Source organism: Ptiloglossa arizonensis, chromosome 9 (assembly GCF_051014685.1).
Source record: "Ptiloglossa arizonensis isolate GNS036 chromosome 9, iyPtiAriz1_principal, whole genome shotgun sequence".
In the NCBI taxonomy this organism is placed as follows: domain Eukaryota; kingdom Metazoa; phylum Arthropoda; class Insecta; order Hymenoptera; family Colletidae; genus Ptiloglossa; species Ptiloglossa arizonensis.
The window spans coordinates 4,270,751-4,293,539 of NC_135056.1; the positions used below are offsets into that span (position 1 = coordinate 4,270,751).

General features: G+C 31.7%; 1 protein-coding gene across 6 annotated transcripts in view; it reads left to right on the forward strand.

Moving 5' to 3' along the window:
• The window catches only part of LOC143151292 (uncharacterized), a 38,273-nt gene that overhangs the window by 6,284 nt on the left and 9,200 nt on the right, over positions 1 to 22,789 (forward strand). For 4 of the 6 annotated variants that reach the window (XM_076320291.1, XM_076320290.1, XM_076320289.1 and 1 more), the window contains exons 2-4: positions 8,963 to 9,141; positions 16,543 to 16,793; positions 21,866 to 21,951. In XM_076320291.1, the coding sequence (XP_076176406.1) occupies positions 9,079 to 9,141; positions 16,543 to 16,793; positions 21,866 to 21,951 (400 nt within the window). In that variant the 5' untranslated portion in view covers positions 8,963 to 9,078. Of the gene's footprint in view, positions 1 to 2,316; positions 3,729 to 8,962; positions 9,142 to 16,542; positions 16,794 to 21,865; positions 21,952 to 22,789 lie in introns of those variants that run through there. The other 2 variants (XM_076320285.1, XM_076320288.1) reach the window with 2 other exon arrangements.

Below are 22,789 nucleotides of genomic sequence, written 5' to 3' on the forward strand. Positions count from 1 at the left end.
CTATAGTTTAAAACACGTTTCGGAGTTCAGTCGATATAGAGACGCGTAAATGATTGAAAATTTTGTCTGACGACATTATATGCACAGTGCCGTTAAGCAACGGTGCATCGGTCACTGTTTACGAACATTAACGTTCGAGGTCTGAGCCGCTACGTGCTGTTGCAAACACTTTGCGACTGTGCACGTGATAACAACAATTCTTCATATGAAATAACATTCATGATTTTCTGTAAATACGTTCACAAGCTTTCCATTTTTCTATTCAAGCGTCAAATTTTACGATAACGTTGCACTATACATGAATTTTTCTATGCCCGAGCAACGCGAAAATAATTCGAATTTCGAAAGATTGAACAAAAGTTATTGGTATACAGATGGATAAGTAAAAGTTATGAATTGTAAAGTGTAGAACATTTACAAAATTTAAAACTCGCTTTTGTTTTCGTGTCATCTCTAATCATAATCTGTACACTTCGTGAGGGCTGCTATTGATTACAAACGAATATAGCTATTGAGTAAGTAGGTGTTTTCTCATTGTAAATGAACGACATTATATACAAAAAAAACATATTAACAATGGCGTGCATAGGATATACAAAATGTTCTGTTCGAAAATTCTTTTCATCCTACAATGTAGGATATCAGAAATCAGAAATCTCTGAATTATACTTTTTTTCGGTATTTTTTACGATTTTGTAGATATTCATGATAATATGAAAACAAAATGTTTCCAAGAGTAATTATTAATATCTCTTACATATCTCTACATTTCTGCAGAGTTTTAAATTTTGTTGAATTTCTAGTATCGATTATTTTATTCATTTCATATAAATGGTTGTTTATTAACGGGTCGAAATTTGTGAGTTTTGATTCACAGTTTGCACACGAGACTATAAATTGAAAATCGAGAACTGTGTCTTTGTGAAATATAGCGTTTCTGTGACACGTTTTATATTGTACATAATTGTGAAAAACCTGGAAAATTGTTAACAAGTCTAATATTTATAGCTATATGCAGGATTAATGTTTGCATAGGATGAATTGTCCCCCAAGTTCCTCGCGGAAACGTTTGTACCTGGAACATCTTTTCTTATTTCAACGCGATTAGGCGGACGTTTCCGCTTGTTACAACGGTTCCCACTTCCTGCGATACATTTTGTACATACCTTTCTGATCTACGCTTAATCGTTTCAAGTATCAACACAATTTTGGCGAAAATCTCTGCAACACTCGCGAATGTTTCAACTATACCGAACAATATTCAATAAATACTATACTATTAGGAAATTTTAGATGTGAGTCGATTTCTACGTAAGGTGTCAAACCGTTTAGCTTACAATTGAACCCCTTCTCCTTTTAGACATTGTACAGTCAGAGAAACGAGCAAAATTTATTTTTTGTTTTCTAGATAAAAATTTCAACCAACGAATAAAATTTACAATCTAAACTGTACAATCCAATTATATTTTTCGTTGAATGAATAAAAATGTACCCGAATAAACGTTGTAAATAAGTAGTTGTACAAAGCTTTTATTCGTTATCTATTATTCAAATAAGATTCTGCTCACTTTTACATAGTTGCAAAGCAAACGAATGTTTTATAAAGAACGTGTGTCAAAAGCTCGTCATATTTTTGTCATTAATACATTGCAATTTTTTAAATAGAATCTATTCCGACGCGGAAAGTATATAAATTGTTAATATTTTGAACCATTATAAAACAGAAAACCTTTATCATGTAACCCTTTGGTACGTTAGCTGACACGTAATATATCGGTAAATAATACCTTTTTGTTCTAAAATTCGTGACAATAATTTTTTGATAAACGCGCGACATTTGAATACACTTACTTCTCGGTAGATACGTACGCCGAGAAACGATACGAATTAAACTGGAAACCTTGAAATTACCAACGATTTTCCGGTTTACATTTCACAAAAATGTTCCGGCACTCAACGTGTGCACTCAAAGGAAGCATTGTAGCGAGCACTGATGTTCATTACGATACTCGACGTTGTAAAATTAGAATACCGCGATGACGGATGAAGTCACTCCGATGGATACTTTGATTTTCAACAACAAACACATCTTAAATTAACGGTACAGTTTGTAGCCCCTGTACTTGCGACAGGGGTGGCGCAAGCGCGAACGTAACCAGTAATTTCCGAGAAGTACAGATGGTCGGTGCCATTCGCGGTACCAACAACAATTTGTTCGCGTTCAGTGTGACTCCGTGTGCCGGCAGAGAAACGTCAGTGTATTCCTGCCGGCAACCGAAATTACGATAACGAATTTAATCGTGATACGGCCAATTCGATTAACCCTTCCAGTGTAGTGACGAAAGATGAAATACAATTGTTGCGTTTGAAACGGCACTCGTTTCGAAAGGACCGTGTTCGTGGTTCTACGATGTCATCGTCTGCCTGATTACGAATTTTCGTAAAAGTTTTCATTCTCACTTGTTACGATTATCTCGACAAGAGGATCGACCATTCAATCTTTTTACTCGATAATCTGTGTGGTATTCAATGTTTAATGTCGCATTTGGATTTCCATGATTTGCACAGAGAAGGGAGATTTCTTAAATTTCATGTCTAAGAATTAACGTTGAGTGACTTTGAAGTAATAATGGTCATGTTGTTGATATTTCTTTGATACGAGTTAGTTACTTGGTAATATAGAGTGGTGGTATTTAATGTCCATCGTCGTATTTGGATTTCCATGTTTTGCACAGAGAAGGTGGATTTCTTAAATTTTATGTCTAAGAATTAACGTTGAGTGACTTTGAAGTAATAATGGTCATGTTGTTGATATTTCTTTGATACGAGTTAGCTATTTGGTAACATAGAGTGATGGTATTTAATGTTCATCGTCGTATTTGGATTTCCATGTTTTGCACAGAGAAGGTGGATTTCTTAAATTTCGTGTCTAAGAATTAACGTTGAGTGACTTTAAAATAGGGACTGTCCAAATGTTGATACTTCGTTAATCTATCTGGTGAAAGAACATCGCCAAAGTTTCAAAAGTCACTTTATCATTTACAAATCTATTCGATGTCAAAGACTTGATTTCTCCTATCTAATTAGATTCAGAATTCAGAATTCACGTTCACCAATCTTGTGTATACGTCTCGGTAGTACTAATTCTATCAAGAGCATATACTTAAAATCAATTTTCTTTTTTTATACTCGATCGCATCGAAATTAGCAAAACTTGAAATTGAAAAACAATCGCGCACCAGAAGAACTTCGTTGCGATACATTCGTTGTAAATATTGTTACCTTTATTCTCAATTCTCTTTGAAATGGTTACGTAAACGCATGATTTCTCGTGTATCCTGTGATCTTTTCACGCTGGACGTGGTATTGCTTATTTAAATTTGCTATTTCTGTGCAAAAGTTTCACCGGAATTTTACAAATTGCTTCGATCGAAAGAAATTCGAGGAAATCCTTCGTTCGATTACTAAAAACAGTAAACATAACGGGATACGAGGCTATGGTTTGCGATTCGTTCCGTCAGAGATCGTTGATACGTTTTGCGCGTGATCAGGAAAAGGATTGCGGTTTGGTTGTTATCGAAGTCATTGGTCGATAAGTTTATCGAAATAAAAGTGACCGTGGAGAGAGTGTCCGGGTGAAGAGCAAGAAATCGCTCGAAAGAAAAGTATGCAGCTACTTTCCAGTTTCATGGCGAAGCATCTGAAGCGGGGAACATCCTTGAAAAAAGGTACAATACTGCGGATGAGCCCGGCGAACAGTCATTTAGAACAATGCCACAGTAATTACTATCACGGAGATTACGAGTTTCTCGAACTACGTTTCAGTTTTATTGTACTTGACTTGGCTACTCGAATGCTTTTTCCACACGATGATGGGAAATTAATAACGTTTTTCTCACGATCCAAGGACTTGTTCTCCAGTAACTGAGAATGTTTCGCGTTAGCACACAGCTGAAAGAATTTCGTCTCGAAAGTCTTAAATTTACAACACACCTTTCTCTTCTTTGATTTACAGCTTTAACAATTATCCCTTCACCGAATCTATTTGTATTTCCTGTTAGATTTTCCGTTAATTTATATTGGGAGGAGGTATTTCCATTTCTCTCGAGGAAATTAATATGCTGCCAACGTTCCTAACGTAAAATTTTTATTTTACTTTTAACGCATTAGAAAACTAATGTTTTATTTATGAAAATACAAGGCAATGAGGATATCCAGATATCAAGTAGATATCAGGCGCTGGTGAAAGCAACGACACCGTTATTATGATTATGATGACGATTATTATTATTATTATTACTATTACGATTATTTAATACATAATTGGTATTCGCATTGAAAGAATTCAGCTTCAACGAAACGCTCGGTACTAGATGCTTGGTAGTAAGTAATAACTAATAAACCGATGTTGATCTCGAAAGAATACAAATTCGGTTCACGTATTGTAAACATGTAACTATTTATGAAAGAGGTGGAAAGCGCATGATTTAATATCATGTCCGATCAATATGACTTGAAATATCCACGTGAATCATGAAGGAATCGGTTACAATCACGCGATATTAGCGTTGTGACCATCGTGGATAGTAGAAAGATCGTTAACTAAAATATTGTTACGAAATTATACGCTCAAGTATAAAATTATACGTTAAAGTATTGCCCGCGTGATTCTACGTTAAAAATTCTTTATTTCCGGACGTAGATATGTTTCAATTTCATGTGAGTGCAATGATACATCAATTTGTTTGTAAAATAGAACGAGTAAAAGTGGAATCTTATTTAAACATGTCGAAATTAAAGGAATTCTTCTTTTTTTTTTCTCTCTTTTTTCTAATATAGTGATTTTGTTGTCATGTTCTATTCTCTAGTTCTTTTCTTTCAATGTTATTACAAATACGGCGAGATTAATTGTTTTGTATCCTTAAACTTGAAAATGCAGTTCTGCAACTAAAATACAAAGGCTCAACAGCACCTGGAAAGGTTGTGCGGTATCAATTTCTATGCAAAGGGTGCTTAGAATGCCAAGGTCTTGTCCTCGATTGTTCCTGATTCTTCTTTTTAGTATAGTAGATGGCGCGTGTCTACTGACATTTAACGGAAACGTTTTTTTGTGTTAAAATTATCGCTCCAGAGTATAGTTTTGTATTAAATGCATTAATAATTAATATACACGTGTTCGTTTTATTCTTTCGGACGTGGAGTATCTTGTTGTAGCAATTAATTTTATTTCAACGGTTCAGTTAATAAAAAGTATTTACCATTATTAGTTAATTATCATAATTTATACAATTTAGCACTCAAAAAGTATTTATAACAGGATATATCAAAGTTATTAGCTGAAATTAATTAAAATTTCAATATTTCTTATATTGTATTTCATTATAAATAAGCATTGAAATTATTTTTTACATATTCAATGATTTCTAAATTAAACGAAAAGCGTATTCAATAAATTATATATGGAGTGTAAAATGTAGTGCAAATTCAATAATGAATATATACAAATAAATCTACATAAAATGCAACGAAATCGTTGTAATTGTGTAATAAGTGTTAATGCTTGTATTATTAAAACGATTTGTGATATTATTAATCGAGATCAGGATAAATTAAAAATTAGAAGGTGTTAGCGACCGATCAAGTGCAAAGAAATCAGATGAAACGTTTAACGTTTCGATCCAAGGTTACGATCCTTGTCAGTAAATTGTTTATTTATAAAATAACATATAAATTGGTAACTTTATTCTATCGATCAAACAATAGTTAATATTAGTAGTAGATGTAAGTTACTTATAAAACATTTTATAAATATAAAAGTTGTGTCTATATGGACTGGTTGGAAAAAGAATTATAGATTTCAAGGACTTATAATACTCATTGAGAGGAATAAAAAATGTCTAATCAACGTAGCTGCAACAATCGATCCTTTTGGTGTAAATTTAATTTTCGTTATATACGAACCGAGTCTCTTTGCAATACATTGAATACAAAACAGGAGTCGGTTCACTCTTACATCGGTTCAAGGATGTTAACGCGGGATCACTAACATCAACTAAGATTACATAATTCATTAATGATACAAACGTTTCTTGTCACAGTAAATGTTCGATGTGTTTTCCTTCCATTTGAATTCACATCTCGCGAATCAACCAAACACGGAAGAAGCAAATTCGTATAAAGGTTGATGGATCTTTTTAAATAATTTCGAAAACGAAATTTGTAGATTAAGGTACTCGTATACAAACGGCGAGCTAAAGAAGTGTTTCCATTTGCAAGTCCATACACAAAATGCATATTTGCCACTTCCACATTAGAATAATAAACAGATATTGTTAATAACCCGAAAGTAACCCTTATTACACTCAGTAATAAATAGGTACCGAAGATTTGTATTATTTGCATTTATGGAGTGATCTTTGTTGATATTAATGGTCTCATATTGACAACCTTAAACCGATATTTCTAAACCAGTTCCTCTGTTTACATTCAATTTACTACGAAGAGACTCATTTATGATTTATGATATCGAAAAGATTGACTGTGGAACTTACATATGTTAGACATTTTTTGTACCTCTTGACGAGTGCTATAAGCTCTTGAAGTTTTTGATCACCTTGTGTATAATAATGGCGTAAGAAATTTAAAATATAACATAAAAACGGTTAAAATGATATCTCCTATAATTATAATCTATACATAACTATCTAAAAATAGTATTGTTCGTGCAATGTGTCTTGCGTGCCACGTTCATCATAGATTTTAACAAGAAAATGAACGAAAACTGATTAATACAAATTCTTTGTTTTCAAATTCTGAAGGACGATGAGAATATAAAAATTTTGTTTGAAAATTGGTAATGTAAATAACGAAGAAGGATCTTAATTCTCTTGACCAGATGTTCATCGTGAAGAGAGACATCAATTTCCTGGGAGGTTTGAGTCACGAAGGTCTTGATATCCGAAATCATTTGCGATCTCGAAATCGCGCTCGAAATCCACACGACGTTTGCGGGTAGCAGAACATAAATCGAGACGAAGGACTTAACAAATGTATCGCGTAAACGCGACAATTCCGTAAAGACTGTCGCTGGTTTATCCAGTACAAATGTTGCGGTATCGTTAATTGCATTCGTACGACGTTTGTCCTTGCACCCCTAGTTGCATTGTAATTGATATGCGCACCAGTTAAGAGACCATTATGCACCGAAGAACGTAGAGATCGTGTGATAGCACGGTTGTTACACAGATGATGAAAAAACGGCGAAATATTTTTGTAAGAAACGTATTCGTTCCGCTCGTTCATTTATCACGACTGTCTTTTTTTTTACAAAGTTCTGCGAATGGTGCTGTAAATTATCAGATTATTTGATAGGTCATTTTTAAGTTTCGTTTAAATAAATTGTTTTCAATTCGAATACGCAAAGAATATTAACCATTCAAAGAGTGTACATCTTGTACGATTTTTTTTATAGAAATCGGTCAATTTCTTTTAACAAAATTCGTCCAGTGCGAATTTCAATACCTACGTTTCATTTGTTAAAGATTTTAGTTTTAAATGGTAAATGTCGATACCCGTAATAGTATCGTATGTTCTCGTTATCAAATTCAAAAAGCAGTGTATGTTTAATAGAAATTTTCGTTACGTTGGTAGAAGATTGAATATAAGATAACGATGTACGTCGTATGGTTTAAATTAGTAAAATTATGTTTACGTACGCTTACATTGGGCCAAAAGTTTGTACAGTCAAATATGCAAAGACTGCAAAGTGACCTAATACATTTTGCATGTAGTATAAACTATATTTTGCAACTTCAGGGGGTTGCGTGCGTACAACAGTTTTATAGTAATACTACATGTTACCGAATGATACAATCTTATCTTCGTAAAGTAAACATAAATTTTCATTCTGTATTATAATCTAATCATTTGGTGGTAATTTATCTCTGAATTATAATATAAAAAATTATGTTGATTATCGCAAAAGTTTTTTCTTCTTTTTTTTTATGGAGGCTATAATTTATTTAATTGTAGACAGAAAAAACGTAATGATGTATGTTCTATTGTATTTGAAAAACAGAGATCATAAATCTGTAGATTACATATTCTCTATTTCTTAAATAGAGAAACAAGATGTTGAAATGCAGAAAAATAATCCAACTACAAACACGTATTTAATTTACAAATTTTAGAATAAAATCGTTTGCTTAAATTAAAAACATAATTTTTGTTAGACAATGCGAAATGTACAAAAAATACAAAATCACGAATAAAATACATCCATCTGGTGGTAAAAGAAAATTGATTTTTGTTTCAATTTTCTTAAAGATTTGACTCTTAAACTCAATATTTTGAAAATAATATGATGAAATTTCAGAAGTTGACAACTTCATGTGTCTTTAAAACTGAACTCTGTATATGTTCTAACACGCTACGCCAAACTTTTTTCTCGTATGAAATATAAAATTTGTAAAAATATTTCATTTCTCTTTGGCTGTTTGAAAAAGGTACATAATTTGTCGAAACAATGAATTTTGCGTACATACTGTAATTTTTAAAATTTTCGAGTTCTTTTACTTACTTTAATTCCAAAGATGGCCAGATTGATGTACAATAAGTGTCTCTCTGATCCACTTGTTCAGGATGACCAGAACAAGAGTTGTCATGTTAAACATGGACGTACATTTTTTTCCTATGCATCGTGTGCAATGATGTATTACTTCAACAGAATCAATTACGTATACTTAACAAAATTCTAATAGCCCGACGAAAGGTTTGAAATTGATATGTTCAATATCTTTTTCGAAAAGGAGTTTCAAGTATCGTACTAATTTGTAGGGCTTCAAACTTGACAGATCCCTCAAGAAATGCAACACGTACGAAAGTTTAAATTTCATTTCTGGTCATATAGAATGACATAATAATTAGAATGTCGGTAACATGTGTCTTCTTGCACTTGTTCCAGGAAAACGTGAAGGTACCGGAAGCGGGTATATTAGTAATTGTCCACCTTCGATAGGGGGTCCGCCCAGGGTCATTAACAGTACCACCGGTTACGGTACTGCACCTGGGGGTGCCAATATGATCCCCGAGGATCCTGCTCCCGATGAAGAGTTCGCCTTAGCCATCACTCAGAAAACTCAGGTGCGAGAGATTTTGTTATTTTATTTGCTTGTGCGCGCGCGTTATTGTTATTATTGTTGTTGTTGTTGTTGTTGTTGTTATAATTATTGCCGTTGTTGTTATTGATGTCGTCGTTGTAGTTGTTAACTATTACCCCAAAAAAAGAGATTTTTGCAAACTGTTTCGCCGCACTTCATTATTATCCTATGAAAATGTTGAATTTTTGTTTTGAACATTTTTTTGTATCTTTAACGACAAAAGAGATAATTAGGTATGTTTTTGATAAAGCTCCTTGTGTACGTATACGCTTCTATTATTGGGTAAAAGATTATTAAAACAAAGGTTACCTAGATTTTACGCACTAAAAACGAATGTAAGAATATATTACCATAACGTTCGTATAGTACATTAATAAGTGGGTTGCACCGGCTAATAGCGTTCACTAATATTAATTATTACTCACATTGTTAGCATATTAAATATCTCACTCGACGATTCTATTAAGGATCATCGTAAATTTACATATAATTATCGTTCCTTAGAGAAAGAACGAAAAGTCTCTTGCAAACAATATGCAATGAATGTAAAATAAATCAATTGTAGACAGAAAATTTTAATTTGTTATTATTTTACACAAAATAAATACTAAAAGATCTTCAATTAGCCATAGTTATAACGTTACTTAATTTCATAGTTTTTATAATCTACAAATCTATATACCTGAAAAATGAGACAAAAATTGTTGTTTGAGTGTGACCTTGTAAAAAGTGTGGTCCCTACTGCTATAGTATGCACAGCGTGTTATACATTCGATGCCTGACGAATTTCTAAATAAGCATTACTAAAATGTTCGGTGACTAAAAATAAAAATAAAATGTTACACGTATAAATGTTTAAAAAAATGTTTCGTTAACACAGTTGTAACAAAACTATGGGGAAAATGTTAGACTATTACTTAATTTTGCATTTCGAAACGTCACCCATCTCGATTGATACCAATTTGAAGTCCACACAATAATGAAGCTATTATGGTTGATATATTTTACGATTTCGTCGAGTCTCGTCAAGAAAATTGTTTCAATTAATTATTTTCAGGTTTGTATTTGTACATTATAGGCTTTTTCTTTTACAGTTCTCTAGGAATAAAAATTTAGAAGTGTAAGGTGACTTAGTGAATTGGTCGTCCTTGACCAATCTATTTTGCAAGTAGTTTTCATTTAACCAATATCTTACTTATCGTCTATTATGTGTTGATAACTCATGTAATTGTATCCAATCATTTATGTAAGAGATTCGTCTTCCTCAACTGTTATACCACCGGGGTAGTTTTCATTTAATCAATGTCTTACTTATCGTGTATTATGTGTTAGCAACTCATAAATTGTATCTAATCATTTTGACGATTGAACAATCGTACATTTACCATCAACATTGACAAATCATTTGCCAGTGACATTAAAAAGAATTCTCCATTCAACCATTCGGATAGAAATATGAAAGCACTTAGGACATTGTTGAATTAACACTGAAATGTTATTTATTGTGCAATTGTATTCTTTGTTATAAGTTCTCAACGAAACATTTATCGAATCACATTTGTGTAACATATTCGTTTTATTTTTAACCAGAGAAATCTTCTGGCAAACTTTGCACGAAAATTTCTCAAGCATACATACCTACTGCGTATGTATAATAATATAAATAAATGTATCCTCTTTTACGTTTAATACGAAATGCGTTGCACGGAGGTATGTACATAGTTTCAGTGGTTCGTGTTCTGGTAACGGTAGGAATTTTTCGACGGAATTTACGTGATTCGAATCGTCAACCTCATAAAAGGAACAGATACAATAGTATTCTCTGGGAAGTGTTCGTTCAATGGTCCCCTCTAGATGTCGTACAACGTCGGCTGAATCACAACTTGAAAACACGATGTGATGTTTCCGTAGTTCCACGACTACGAGATTAAACTCCACGATTTCCATAAAAGAAATATATTTCATTAAAAGAATAATATTCAAAGTACAAACAATAAGTTCAAATAGGAAAGCGAATCTAGATAATTCACACAACACCATAGATCAAGATGGTGGATTCGATGTTACCATCGAATTATAAGTATTCGGTACCTCCTGTCATCGAACGTTATTTTGTTAATAACCGGTTAATCGACACTGCCACAATCAACAAAAGAACTTTCTAATATCATCTCAGACTGAGAGAAAATGCCAATATTTAGAACTGGGAATTTGTTACATAAATGAAAAAGAGGTAATTCATTTTCTTGAAGTCGATCGAAAGCTTTTGTTCCTTTCATCGTCGATAAAGTCTCTTTATCTTCAATTAACGCTTATGATTTTTATTACACACTATTAATTAACACACAATAGCTCCAAATTAGAGTGCATGCATAAACCCAGCACATCAAATTAACAGAATTTAGGATACGTGCAGGTTACGTGTATCCAAGTCTTGAACTTATGGATGCAAAGGAGAAATTAATGTCTACGTGGGAAATACTCCAAGTAATGCTTTCCGGTGTAGAACTCGTGAGACTTCTCGAGTGATTTTTATCGTTGCATTCCTTCCTCTGTCGATGCTAAACTAGGAAGAATAGATCCTCCCTATTAAGAGGCAGATTCCTGAAGAGAAGTACTCATCTATCAAAGAAAGTCTTTATACGGTAGCTTAGAAATTCAATTCGTGCAAAAAGGTGAAACACTGTTAAACGTCAGCGTTACACATTACGTTCTGGATTTATGAAAAATATTGCACCAAAAGCAGGCTACGTATATTATAAAGGTTCAACCTTCGGTTTGGTCGACCAAAGGTTCTAGTTCGAGTTTTACGTTTGTTATAATGTGTAATACCCATCTGAACGCTCTATGTCTTTGTACCAGTGAATTAAGTTTCCACGAAAAGTTTTCAAGCAGTGGGGATGTTTTTAAGATTTTTATAAAATTTAAGAGTAAATGATACGAGGTAGGTGATAATATTGCAGAAACATTTCGTTCAACTACACATATCTACATCCTTCTCAGACAGGAATTTCTGTCTCACAGACCGTTGTTAATCTTTTTCCAAATAACCAACAGATAACGCGGGATAAGGTACTTAACTCATCCAATGGTCTGTGTAACTTGTCTCGGGATAAATCTCAACTGAATGAGATGAAGAATGTCATGCTGGAGCATGGTCAAACAATTCACGCTTTATCTCGTATATTTATATATGCAAAATGTAAATGATATAAGTGTGTATTTTTCGCAAAATGTCTGATTCAGATACGCACGAGGATGCGTGGAATATAGTAAAAGGGGCGATACAAATTGGAAAGCAATGCAACGCGTCTGTCAGGTCTGGTACACTTTCAAAAATTCTAGAATTTTATTCCGTTGGTTGTTTACGCTACGCGGTCTCATTGCCACGACACGAACATGATTACGCCAGCAACAATTGTCAAAACGACACGAGCACGCCCTTTGTCACATCGAGAATGGTAAAAATACCACCGACTCAAGGTTTCATCTCAGAGCGCCAGGTGTTTTACGATCGAACTCGGTCCCTTAGCATTGAACAACTTTCTAATTAATGAAATGTTACGTTCTTGACAGGGCAGGTAGTATTGCTATTGCATAAGTGCACGATATGAGACAAGGGACAACGCGGTATTTTTCTTTATGCCGTTTAAAAGGAAAATCCCATGCACCGAAGGACAAACGGGGAGTGACGATTAACACTTGTATTTTACCACGATATAGTTACTTTAAATCATAGAAATGCTATCAATGTTGAGAAAATCATTTTCTCGAAGACAACTATTAGAATCCATACGTACGACTAATATATCTTGTTTTCTGTATAATCCGTATTAACTTGAGAAATCATGTATATTTGTATAAATATAAACATTAATATCGAAATAATTATAATTTCATAAAAAGAGGATCGATCGATTAATAATTGTTTAGATGAAAAATACATTTGTATCGATATTTTGGGATACGCTTTTCAACAATGTTGATTCACTGTTAATAAAATTACATTTATTTCGATATCGATGCTTGTATTTATATAAATATACATACATAATTCTTCGAGACAATACAGACTGTACGAAGAAACAACAACGAATCAATATTTTTCATAAACGCATTTGAGATTACCGGTACGAATATATTTTCTACGTAAACGATTAATATTTGTATACTAATCGATTGATCAGCTGTTTATAAAATTACGATTGCTTCAATATTAGTGTTTGTATTTGTAGAAATATACATAATTCTTCGAGTTAATACATACTATGCAGAAGAAAAGATATACATATTATCACTATGTGTACGAGCAACTCAATATTTTGATTCTATTAGTTATTTTCGTGGAAATCAATCTTCTCGATACTGGTTTCATTTTTATGACTTAAAGTACTATGCTACGAGACAAATACAAGTGCCAATTATTATAATTTATAACATATCACCACGAAACCTACTTTCTCTTCACCGACTTTACATATATCAGTGTTTCCCTTGAAAAATTCATTTGATGATACACATACGAAACGTTTTTCTTTCTTTTTTCTTTTCTTAATCTTACTACAGTTGAACTCAGTTATAACGAGCACAGTTGTACCGAGATCACAGTTGTAATGAGCAAAAAACGGTAATGATTTTAATTTATGCGTAGTTTCATACAATTGTTCCCTTTTATAACGAGCGTACTATACGTCTTTACTATAAAAATGCTGAGAAATTTGAAAAATATCAAAGTGAAATCTTCAATGGAAATATCAATTTTCATATTCATAATAAAAACTCTAACTGAAAATTGTGCTCATTATTAATTAATGCTTGTAAGTATATGGTTTTAAAATGATACATAAATTATGTTTAACATTAAGCGTATTGAAGTTTATGCAAGCATATTAATAAAAATACTACTTTCTTTATAGTATTCTTCTATTCTTTAAAAATATCTTTTTATAAAGTTATTGAGAGTTTAAAAAGATAGGACGCATATTAAACTGATCACTAATATAGTGAATAATATTATAGTTATAATAAAATAATTGTTTCGAACAAGCTTTCTGTGTGCCAAACGGTTTCATTAATTGATACTTCAATTTAATTTTTCCATTTTAATATTTTGAATATGACACTTTTTAAAAAGTGCTAATTTCGTTGCAATTTCTCCAATAATGTACCTTCTATCCAATTATCACAATTGCAAAATAGTTTAGAATGAAACCTTTACTAAATTTGGGTATTTTTCATGTAATTAAATTACAATAATAATGTTTCTTTCATACATCTACTGTGTATACTTGAAAACCTTTGAAAACCTGGGTTTGGAACTAATTTAAAAATACGATTATTTGAATGTCTTGTGTTACATTATGATTCCAATAATAACCTTAGACTATTTCCCATACGTGAGTATAAAAATCTATTATCCGTGTATTAGGTATGTTTCGTTTACTTGAATTTTCCATCAAACCTCGACAAATAATCGTTAATACCTCGAACCTCTAATTGTCGACCCATTTAGCTTCTCAGCTCTCCGTACAATCTGCTTAGGATTGAAATTATCTAAATGTACAAAGTAAACATTAATTTTTCCTTCTAATGGAAACTGTGATGCCGTGATGTTGCCTTCTAATATCTCGCATTTAAATGTACATAATTAATTTCAGAGAAAACGAAATATTACAAAGTGTTTATGACCGGTTTCGCGACGAAACTTTCTCCTTTCCGTTGACTTAATTACACCTCTTCTACTGCGTATACGCAAAATGATACTTTTACTATTATCTGTGCCATTTGTACATATCGCTTTTACACTGTATCTACGATAAACATTAATCGTTCTACTTACATTATCCATAATAACGATCGTTCGTTTCTTTTACCTTAATGGAAACAAATATTAATCAAGTAACGAACCAGAGTAGTTCGTGATATTTGTAGAACTATAAAACCCGTGTAACCTTTTGATTTGAATCAATCGCGTTTATTTATGCGACTTAATCTGATCACTCTGAGGTTAATGACGTTTTCCATGACGCTAGAGAAACTTCTTCTAGATGTTCGTGCACGCGATGTTGCGTGAGCACACGCGGATCACGTCGTCCTATATCTTGGCAAGATGAAGGAATAATGATTTTTATTATCTACGACTTTCGCTTTGTTTCATTTTCCTGAGTAGTATTAATACATTTCTTGGCGAAAATACGACAGCTTGCACATATTTAATAACGAACTTGAGCAAATAACCATGAAACACAGTTCTTGGTGTAAACATGAAGTTAACAACGTTCATGCAAGAAAATACTTTAATATCAATAATGCTTCCGTTTTCCAATTAATACTTAATAGTTTTATTCAAGCCTGAAAAAATAGAAACATATCATTGTAGAAGTAGTGCATTTTCCTTTGTATTCTTAAAACTGCAGATCAGTTTTATGCACCTATTTATGTATTTTCCTTCATTCAGCACAGAAATGGAACACATCTTTTTAGAATATAACATAAATCGGATAAAAAATTGTTTATCTTCTTTCGTTGTTCGAAACTTTTATCCAAATACAAATTTTGTCCACTTCTGATTCTGTATAACATTTTATCAACCATCTACTAGCTTTTTGATATTATTTCTGTCAAAATTTTGTTTCTTTTGACTGTAACAAATTGTGGAGGATATCAACGCTGTCACTGCGTATTTCTCGTTCCCTAAACAGTGTTAAAAACTCCCGAATGGGCGATCGTCTGTTGTTACAATGTCTGAGGAGTAGGTTGAACGAATCGGCTAAATTCTTCTAATTTTTGCAACATTGTCTTGTGAATACGATTGTGCGTTCACATAGCAGAAGAAAACTATTCTTCTCTCGACTTTAGTTCTTTTATCTCTAATTCCGGTTTCAATTAGTCCAATATGTAGGTCAAAGTGTATGTATATATGTATGTTCGTGCATATCTCACAAAACGATAACAGGATCGTTTTAAGGTGCAATCTTCAGTTTACTGGTAATACGAAAAGTTTTTCTTGTATTTAACGACTGCTTTCTAAGATTAAATTTTTAAATATAAATATAAATATAAGCTTATCAATATAAATAAGTTTAATACAAAATGTGCTTATACTTTTAAAAATTACAACGTAATGTTACAATAGATCCAAGAAAATCGCTTTTTACAAGAGGAAGAATTTAAAAGAAAAAATACAATCGTTCATAAAACGTTGGTTACTTTCACCAGTTTCTAGATATATTAATAAAATAAAATTCCTCTTACCAAACGTGAGATTTCTATTGTACGAACAATAGTGAGATTCTTTTAAATAAACTTCAATAACAAATTGCGTTTGCTGGTCTAAGAATTTACATTTTGATATTACAAACCGAATGATTGTTTCTTCTTATAGAGGGACGCAGAAGCCATTCGCGGTGCATTGTATCTGAGTGTGGCCCTTGCAATCGCATGGATAATAGGTGCAGCAGGCCTATCAATGGCATGGTTGGTACTAGTTCTGGCATTAGCAGGAACAATATTTAAAGCAAGAATATCTCGCCTCCTACAATCGACGCTTCAACATGAATTAGCCAGACTACGTCGAAGAAGGGCTCTATACAAGGACGAAACTGCCGAATGGTTAAGTTTACTCCTTAACAAATGGTAAGTGTTAGTTTCACATTATGCTTGCGATTAACGATTTGACTTTGTAGATAATTCGCAAACATTTCTTTCTTTTCGATATTAACACATTGCAGAGTAGAATCGTTCAAATTATAATTTAACATTTTAATCTCTTTGCTACCTAAGCACAAATATTTAAACTATTTCAAGAATTGCTAAAAATGATTAATTCTTAACTGTTTAATTTAATTGGAGGAAATATTCACAGATGATTGTAGTATATCTTCCAATCGCAATATATTAATTAAAGATTTTATAAAATTGTATACAATTGTTTAAAATAAAATTGTTCCATTTAACGTTGAAGATTTTTGTTTGAAATATGATATCTTTATAAAGTTGTTGTCAAAAAATAATTTATACAAAATCTTCCGCTATTGGAGGAGTGAATATCAGAGGTAAATTCAACGCACAAAAATAATAATCAAAAATTCGTATAAATATGAACGCTATCCGACTTTGTTCTCAAGATAGAACTGTTTTTGTGTTTCTATAACTTTCGATAGTCCAAGCCATGTGCAAGCAATGCTTTGTATTTTATGCACGAGTTTGCTGACTATTTAAGAATCAAAGAATGTACACGAACATTATAAATATCATTAAATGAATATTACTATTCAAACTCAACGTTATTGTTTTCACAAAATAAAACAGAAAAACACTTGTAACTCGGAAATAAAATCAGATGGAATCAATATTAATCCGAACTTTTTTCATTATTACGGTATGTTGAAATCACCCTTGAATTTATGACTTCTAATAATGCAACAATTCATAAAATATAATCCGTTCTTTGCTATCAGATTTAAAATGTCTCTTAAGTGTTAGATGCGATCGCACAATTGTGAAAGATTAAAAATAATGTATTCGCACATTATTTTGTATGCACGTTATTGTCTATTATCATTAAAACCAAGAAACTCTTAGAATATTCTTTCTCAGTGTATAAGAAGAACATGCAAGAACTTTACCAACGTTCGAGGAACGAGTAAATATACAAATATGTATTTATAAATGATGAAGTCATTTATATAGTAAAGAAATGACAAACAGCTCACTAAATTCTACACTTGATTTGATCTTCCAATCTTTAGCAGAATACTTGAACTTGCTTCCAATTCTGATTGTAATCATCTTCGATTTTACATCAGTAACTACAGATTCGTGCGTCTTCGCGATAACAAACTCAAACATAATCAAAATGATATCTCTATTGAAATATCGCGTGATTGTTAATGTTTCGAAATGTCCCTCATAGGTGAATGAACGTTGTACGAGAACGAATACTATGTATGTAGGTATTTGTAAACATTCCACATTCTTCGTGCGTATAACCGTTGCCTTTCACATTTCGCTGATACTCCACTGCATGTACACTATCGCTCATAAGTATTTGTCCGCTCAAACTTCATTTCTTCTGTCAAATATAAATCGAATTATTTGAATAACTTAAGACCAATAGATAAACGCAATTTACGATTCGTTTTCTGATCGCTTCCACTATTAAAACAATTGTTCCCAGTGAACCCTTTCTACGTAATTGAATTTTACTGAGAATTTTATTTTACGTCACCTACGGAACATTTTCTGTCTTTTACTCAGCCTATCGTACTTCGATTAAGCTCTTTTATTACTTGATACAAACGTAAATATAAATCTAACAATAGTATAAATAAAAGTAAAATTTTAATCGTATTCTATACTTTTTCAAGCTAAAAAAATAATTTTGACATAAGAGATTCTACAAGTAGACATAAATACTTATGAACGATAGTGTATGCACGTTGGTATAGGTACTTCAAACGCTGATACTAGAATATAGTATATTTGAACAACTGTAGACATAAAGTCGACCTCTACTAGTAACCTAATATTCTCATTTTGAAGCAAATGTTTAGGAATCAGCTTTCTAAGAATAAATACATCAATTATTCGAAGAAATCCTGATACTACCCAATTTTCAAAAAGATGTTAAAGAAGCATAATGAAGATTTCGATTATATTATAAAAAGCAATGAATTATTAAATGTAAATTAATAAATTATAATGTTTCTTTTACAATAATTCAATCTCTAATACACTTAAACTATGAAATTTATAATTTAATAAAATTATAAAATTTATAAAATATTTAAAGTGTGAAATTTCTAATATATTTCTATTCTGCAACATGAAAATGTTATTAATCAAAATCCGCTTACCCGGATAAAACTGATGAATTATGAAAATTATGCGAGTCATACTTGATTAACGATTTTTTTTAATGAAAATAAATGAAATATGATGGAAGGGCTGGCTATTTTTAAATAATTGGTTTTTAACAATAACTAGTCATAGTCGTAATGAAGTTTCAAAAGAAAAGAAATTCTCATATTAATAATCGTTGCCTTTCACATATCGACGGAGAATTTCTTAGTTTATTTTATTTAAAACATTTTATACCTGTATAAGGTATAAGGACGAAGTAGCCGAACAAAATTTCCATAAGTATCTATAGATGAAAAATTGGAAGAGATTCATTTGTAATAAACGTGACTCAAAATGTATAAATTTTTCAAGTTTAAAGTATTTTCTCTTGCTAAAATTTAAATATTGTTTGTATAACTTTTCTAGGTAGAATCGCGTAATACGCGTTCACTGATTAATGATTACAGTCAACTTTCAATTTCAAACTTGAAAACTCTCAATTTATGTCACTCTTATTACGAGACATATAGTTAGCAAATCATTATGAATCGTTATGTTAAAATTGAAATGTTTATTTGAGATGGAGACGCACCTGACAAATAATCTATGAAAGTAATTATAAAAAATAATTACTTCATAATGGTATATATAATTATGATTATACCATTTTATAGTTTCTACTTTACAGATGTTTCTTTAATCTACATAATTTCACAATTTCTCTCGTATAATGTATACTAATACGAGATGATATCTCTTTATAAAGAATTGGTAAATGTAATAAATTATTATCACAAATGTCAGAAATATCTCACAATCAGTAGTCATCTGTTCATTTGGCGTGTCTTGTTAAGTCTTGTAAAGGCGGCCTTTTTATCATTCTAATTAGGAAATGCGGAATATGATAAAATCGTGGAATTTCTAATCCGATCGAATCTATGACACCTATGATATACGATACATACAAGGTGTCTAAAGTGTTACAATTTAATTTTCGAAGCAATTAGAGATACAGATACAGTTCTTTTTTATATTTCAATCCACTCTTTTACCTTTTAAATAATATTTGTTATGCCACTGCTCGACACCACCCTTACAGAGCGAAGAAAACAGAATTCTCTTTTGTTGTTTAATCAATTGACGTGTACGTATAAAGTTTAATAGTTGTGGATTGTCTGTTCGAAAGAAACAAAATAAGTAACATTTTCATATTTTACATGTATATGGAAGCATGTTGAAAAATATTGTTCATAGAGGAACCTCGAGAGAAGAGCGAAACACACGAGGATCAACGTATTGGCAGATAAAAACTATTAGAAGTAAACGTTTCACGTGATATACATATATTTGTAAACAATTATTAACTATTTTACTGATATTCTTGTTTTTTTTTTGTATATATATTTTTTTGTAGTATCTATACATATCAAAAATTTATATTTAAGAATAATAATTGCGTTAAACGTAATATACAACGTTTCTGCATTTTTCTTGCAATGGATCGCACCTGTTGCCTTATAGATTGTGCTTGGGTGTTTAACGATTCCAACTTCTCCAACGTTTTCTCGTTTGTCAGGGTCCCCGAGCCATTTAAACAACACGTAAGCATTTGTTTGGAAAGAGTACTACTTATTTGGATAGTTGATAGACCTGTTCAAGCGTATACTTACCTGAACACCGAGCAACCCTTTTTAATTCTCTAGTTTCAAACTTATACGAACAACAGACGAAGGAAAATTTACTCGCACTTTGTCAAAGAATGCAAAAAAGAAACAAGTATAACCTATTTATTAATGGAGATATTGCAATAAATGATTTTATTATTCAATAATTTTACCTTCAAACTGAAAAGAAAAACATATACAGAGTAATCATATTCTAGTCAATAAGGAATTCTTACGTAAAGATAAATAAATATTACAAACTAACTTAATTAATAAAAAATAAAAGTAGAGCAAATAGTACGTCAAATTCATTTCAGGGTAAGATTTAGTTAACGTGCGGAACACGTTCGGCAAATTAAACATTTCAATGAATTTTCAAAATCGTTTTTTTTTTTTTTTTAAATCAACTTTGTTCTATTTTTGTTACAGAAATAAAAAGTTTAAATAAAAATCCATAATGTGCATTTATTCGTTTAAATGTCAGTATTTTAAAGTGTTGACTGAAATCCTTAAATTTCGTTTACATCCTGAGCACCAAACAAATAAACAATCTTGAAAGTACTTTTCTTTTCGTTGGGTATCGATCACTATCTTCCGTAAACGTGATACTCGAACAGGAAGAAACCTTCCGCAAATATCTTATAACGCAACGTTATAACCTAGGGCAGTTTGTACAAGCTAACCGAGGTTTAACGATAATGACACGAATTCATTACCCTACCGCGGCGAAAGGCAAATAAACCGGACAACTATATCCACGCGTTGTTGTATCACAGTGTGTTGAATTACCAATACGTAAGTTTATTCAAAAGGGTGAGGCATATGACATTATCGTCCTTGATTCACATCAACATTATCTCCAGCGAAAAATGAGTTAAATACAAGTTGTAAACAACCGTGTGCTTCCTTTACAGATTAGGTGATATGAGATGTTATTTTTTGTTGAATTTTACCAAATGTACATGTACTTTTTAATTAGATTTTAATAATATATTACTGAACGTTTACTACAAACTATAAAATTTGTTATAAGATTCGCTTTGTTCGCCAATTTGTTTCAAATAATATCACTTTAACGTACATACAATCATTCGATTAATATTAGTTGAATTATGCTTTATGAATCAGATACTATTTACTGTATATAGATTTTACTTTTCCTGCACACATACGTGATATAATTTCTCATCAATAATACAGGTGGAGATTTAGTGCTGCAAGTATATTTTCTTTAGCAAAGGAAAGGCTGGAGCCTCTCTTAAATGAAGCTAAACCCGGAATACTCGGTAAGACAATTTTCAATTGGCAAATAAGCTCGATTTGAATGTATTGAACGTGAAATTTTTAAGAGATAACCACTATTCTATAGGCAATGGCGAGCAATAATATTTGAATAAAAAACTACAGTCATTTTTTTTCATCACTTCGTTGCACGCACAACTTATAATTCTTTATGAAAATATTCGAACACCGTATTAATTCTGAATTCTACGTTCTATATCTTCGATAAATATTTATGGAATTAATAAATTTGTTATGTCATATTGCGTCAGTGCACAATAGTGTTAATAATAGTTTATTTGTGTACATTAGCGCAATCAGAGCGAAACAGGGATAATGGGGGCAGTTACTCCCACCCCATGAAAGAATGAACAAAACTTTTGTCAATACTTCCCGAACATAAAAAATAATGTACGAAACGTATATAGAAATAAACAAGCAAAAATCTTTCCCTCCAAAATAAAACAATCAAGCCCCTCCCCCTTCCTTTCTTTAAGCGTTAGTCACGGTTTATACAATCATCTTCGTTCGAATAGTAAAGCAAAGAGTATTTAAATCTTCAATCACAAAGATGTTAGAATATTTAATGTGCTGTACAAGTTTTTAATTATACGAAATTTGGACGTAGGTGCATTGTATACACTATCTGTAAATACTAATGCTTAAGTCTCTTGTCTACGTAAAAATAAAAGTACGGTGGAAACACTCTAACTGTCAGAGATAATATGTAATAATGTTTACATTTTTCATTTTTTTTTAAATTTAATGTATCGTAATTTACCCACTGCTGATAAAATACTTAACACGTAATAATGTTTGCATTTTTCGTTTTTTTTTCTTTTA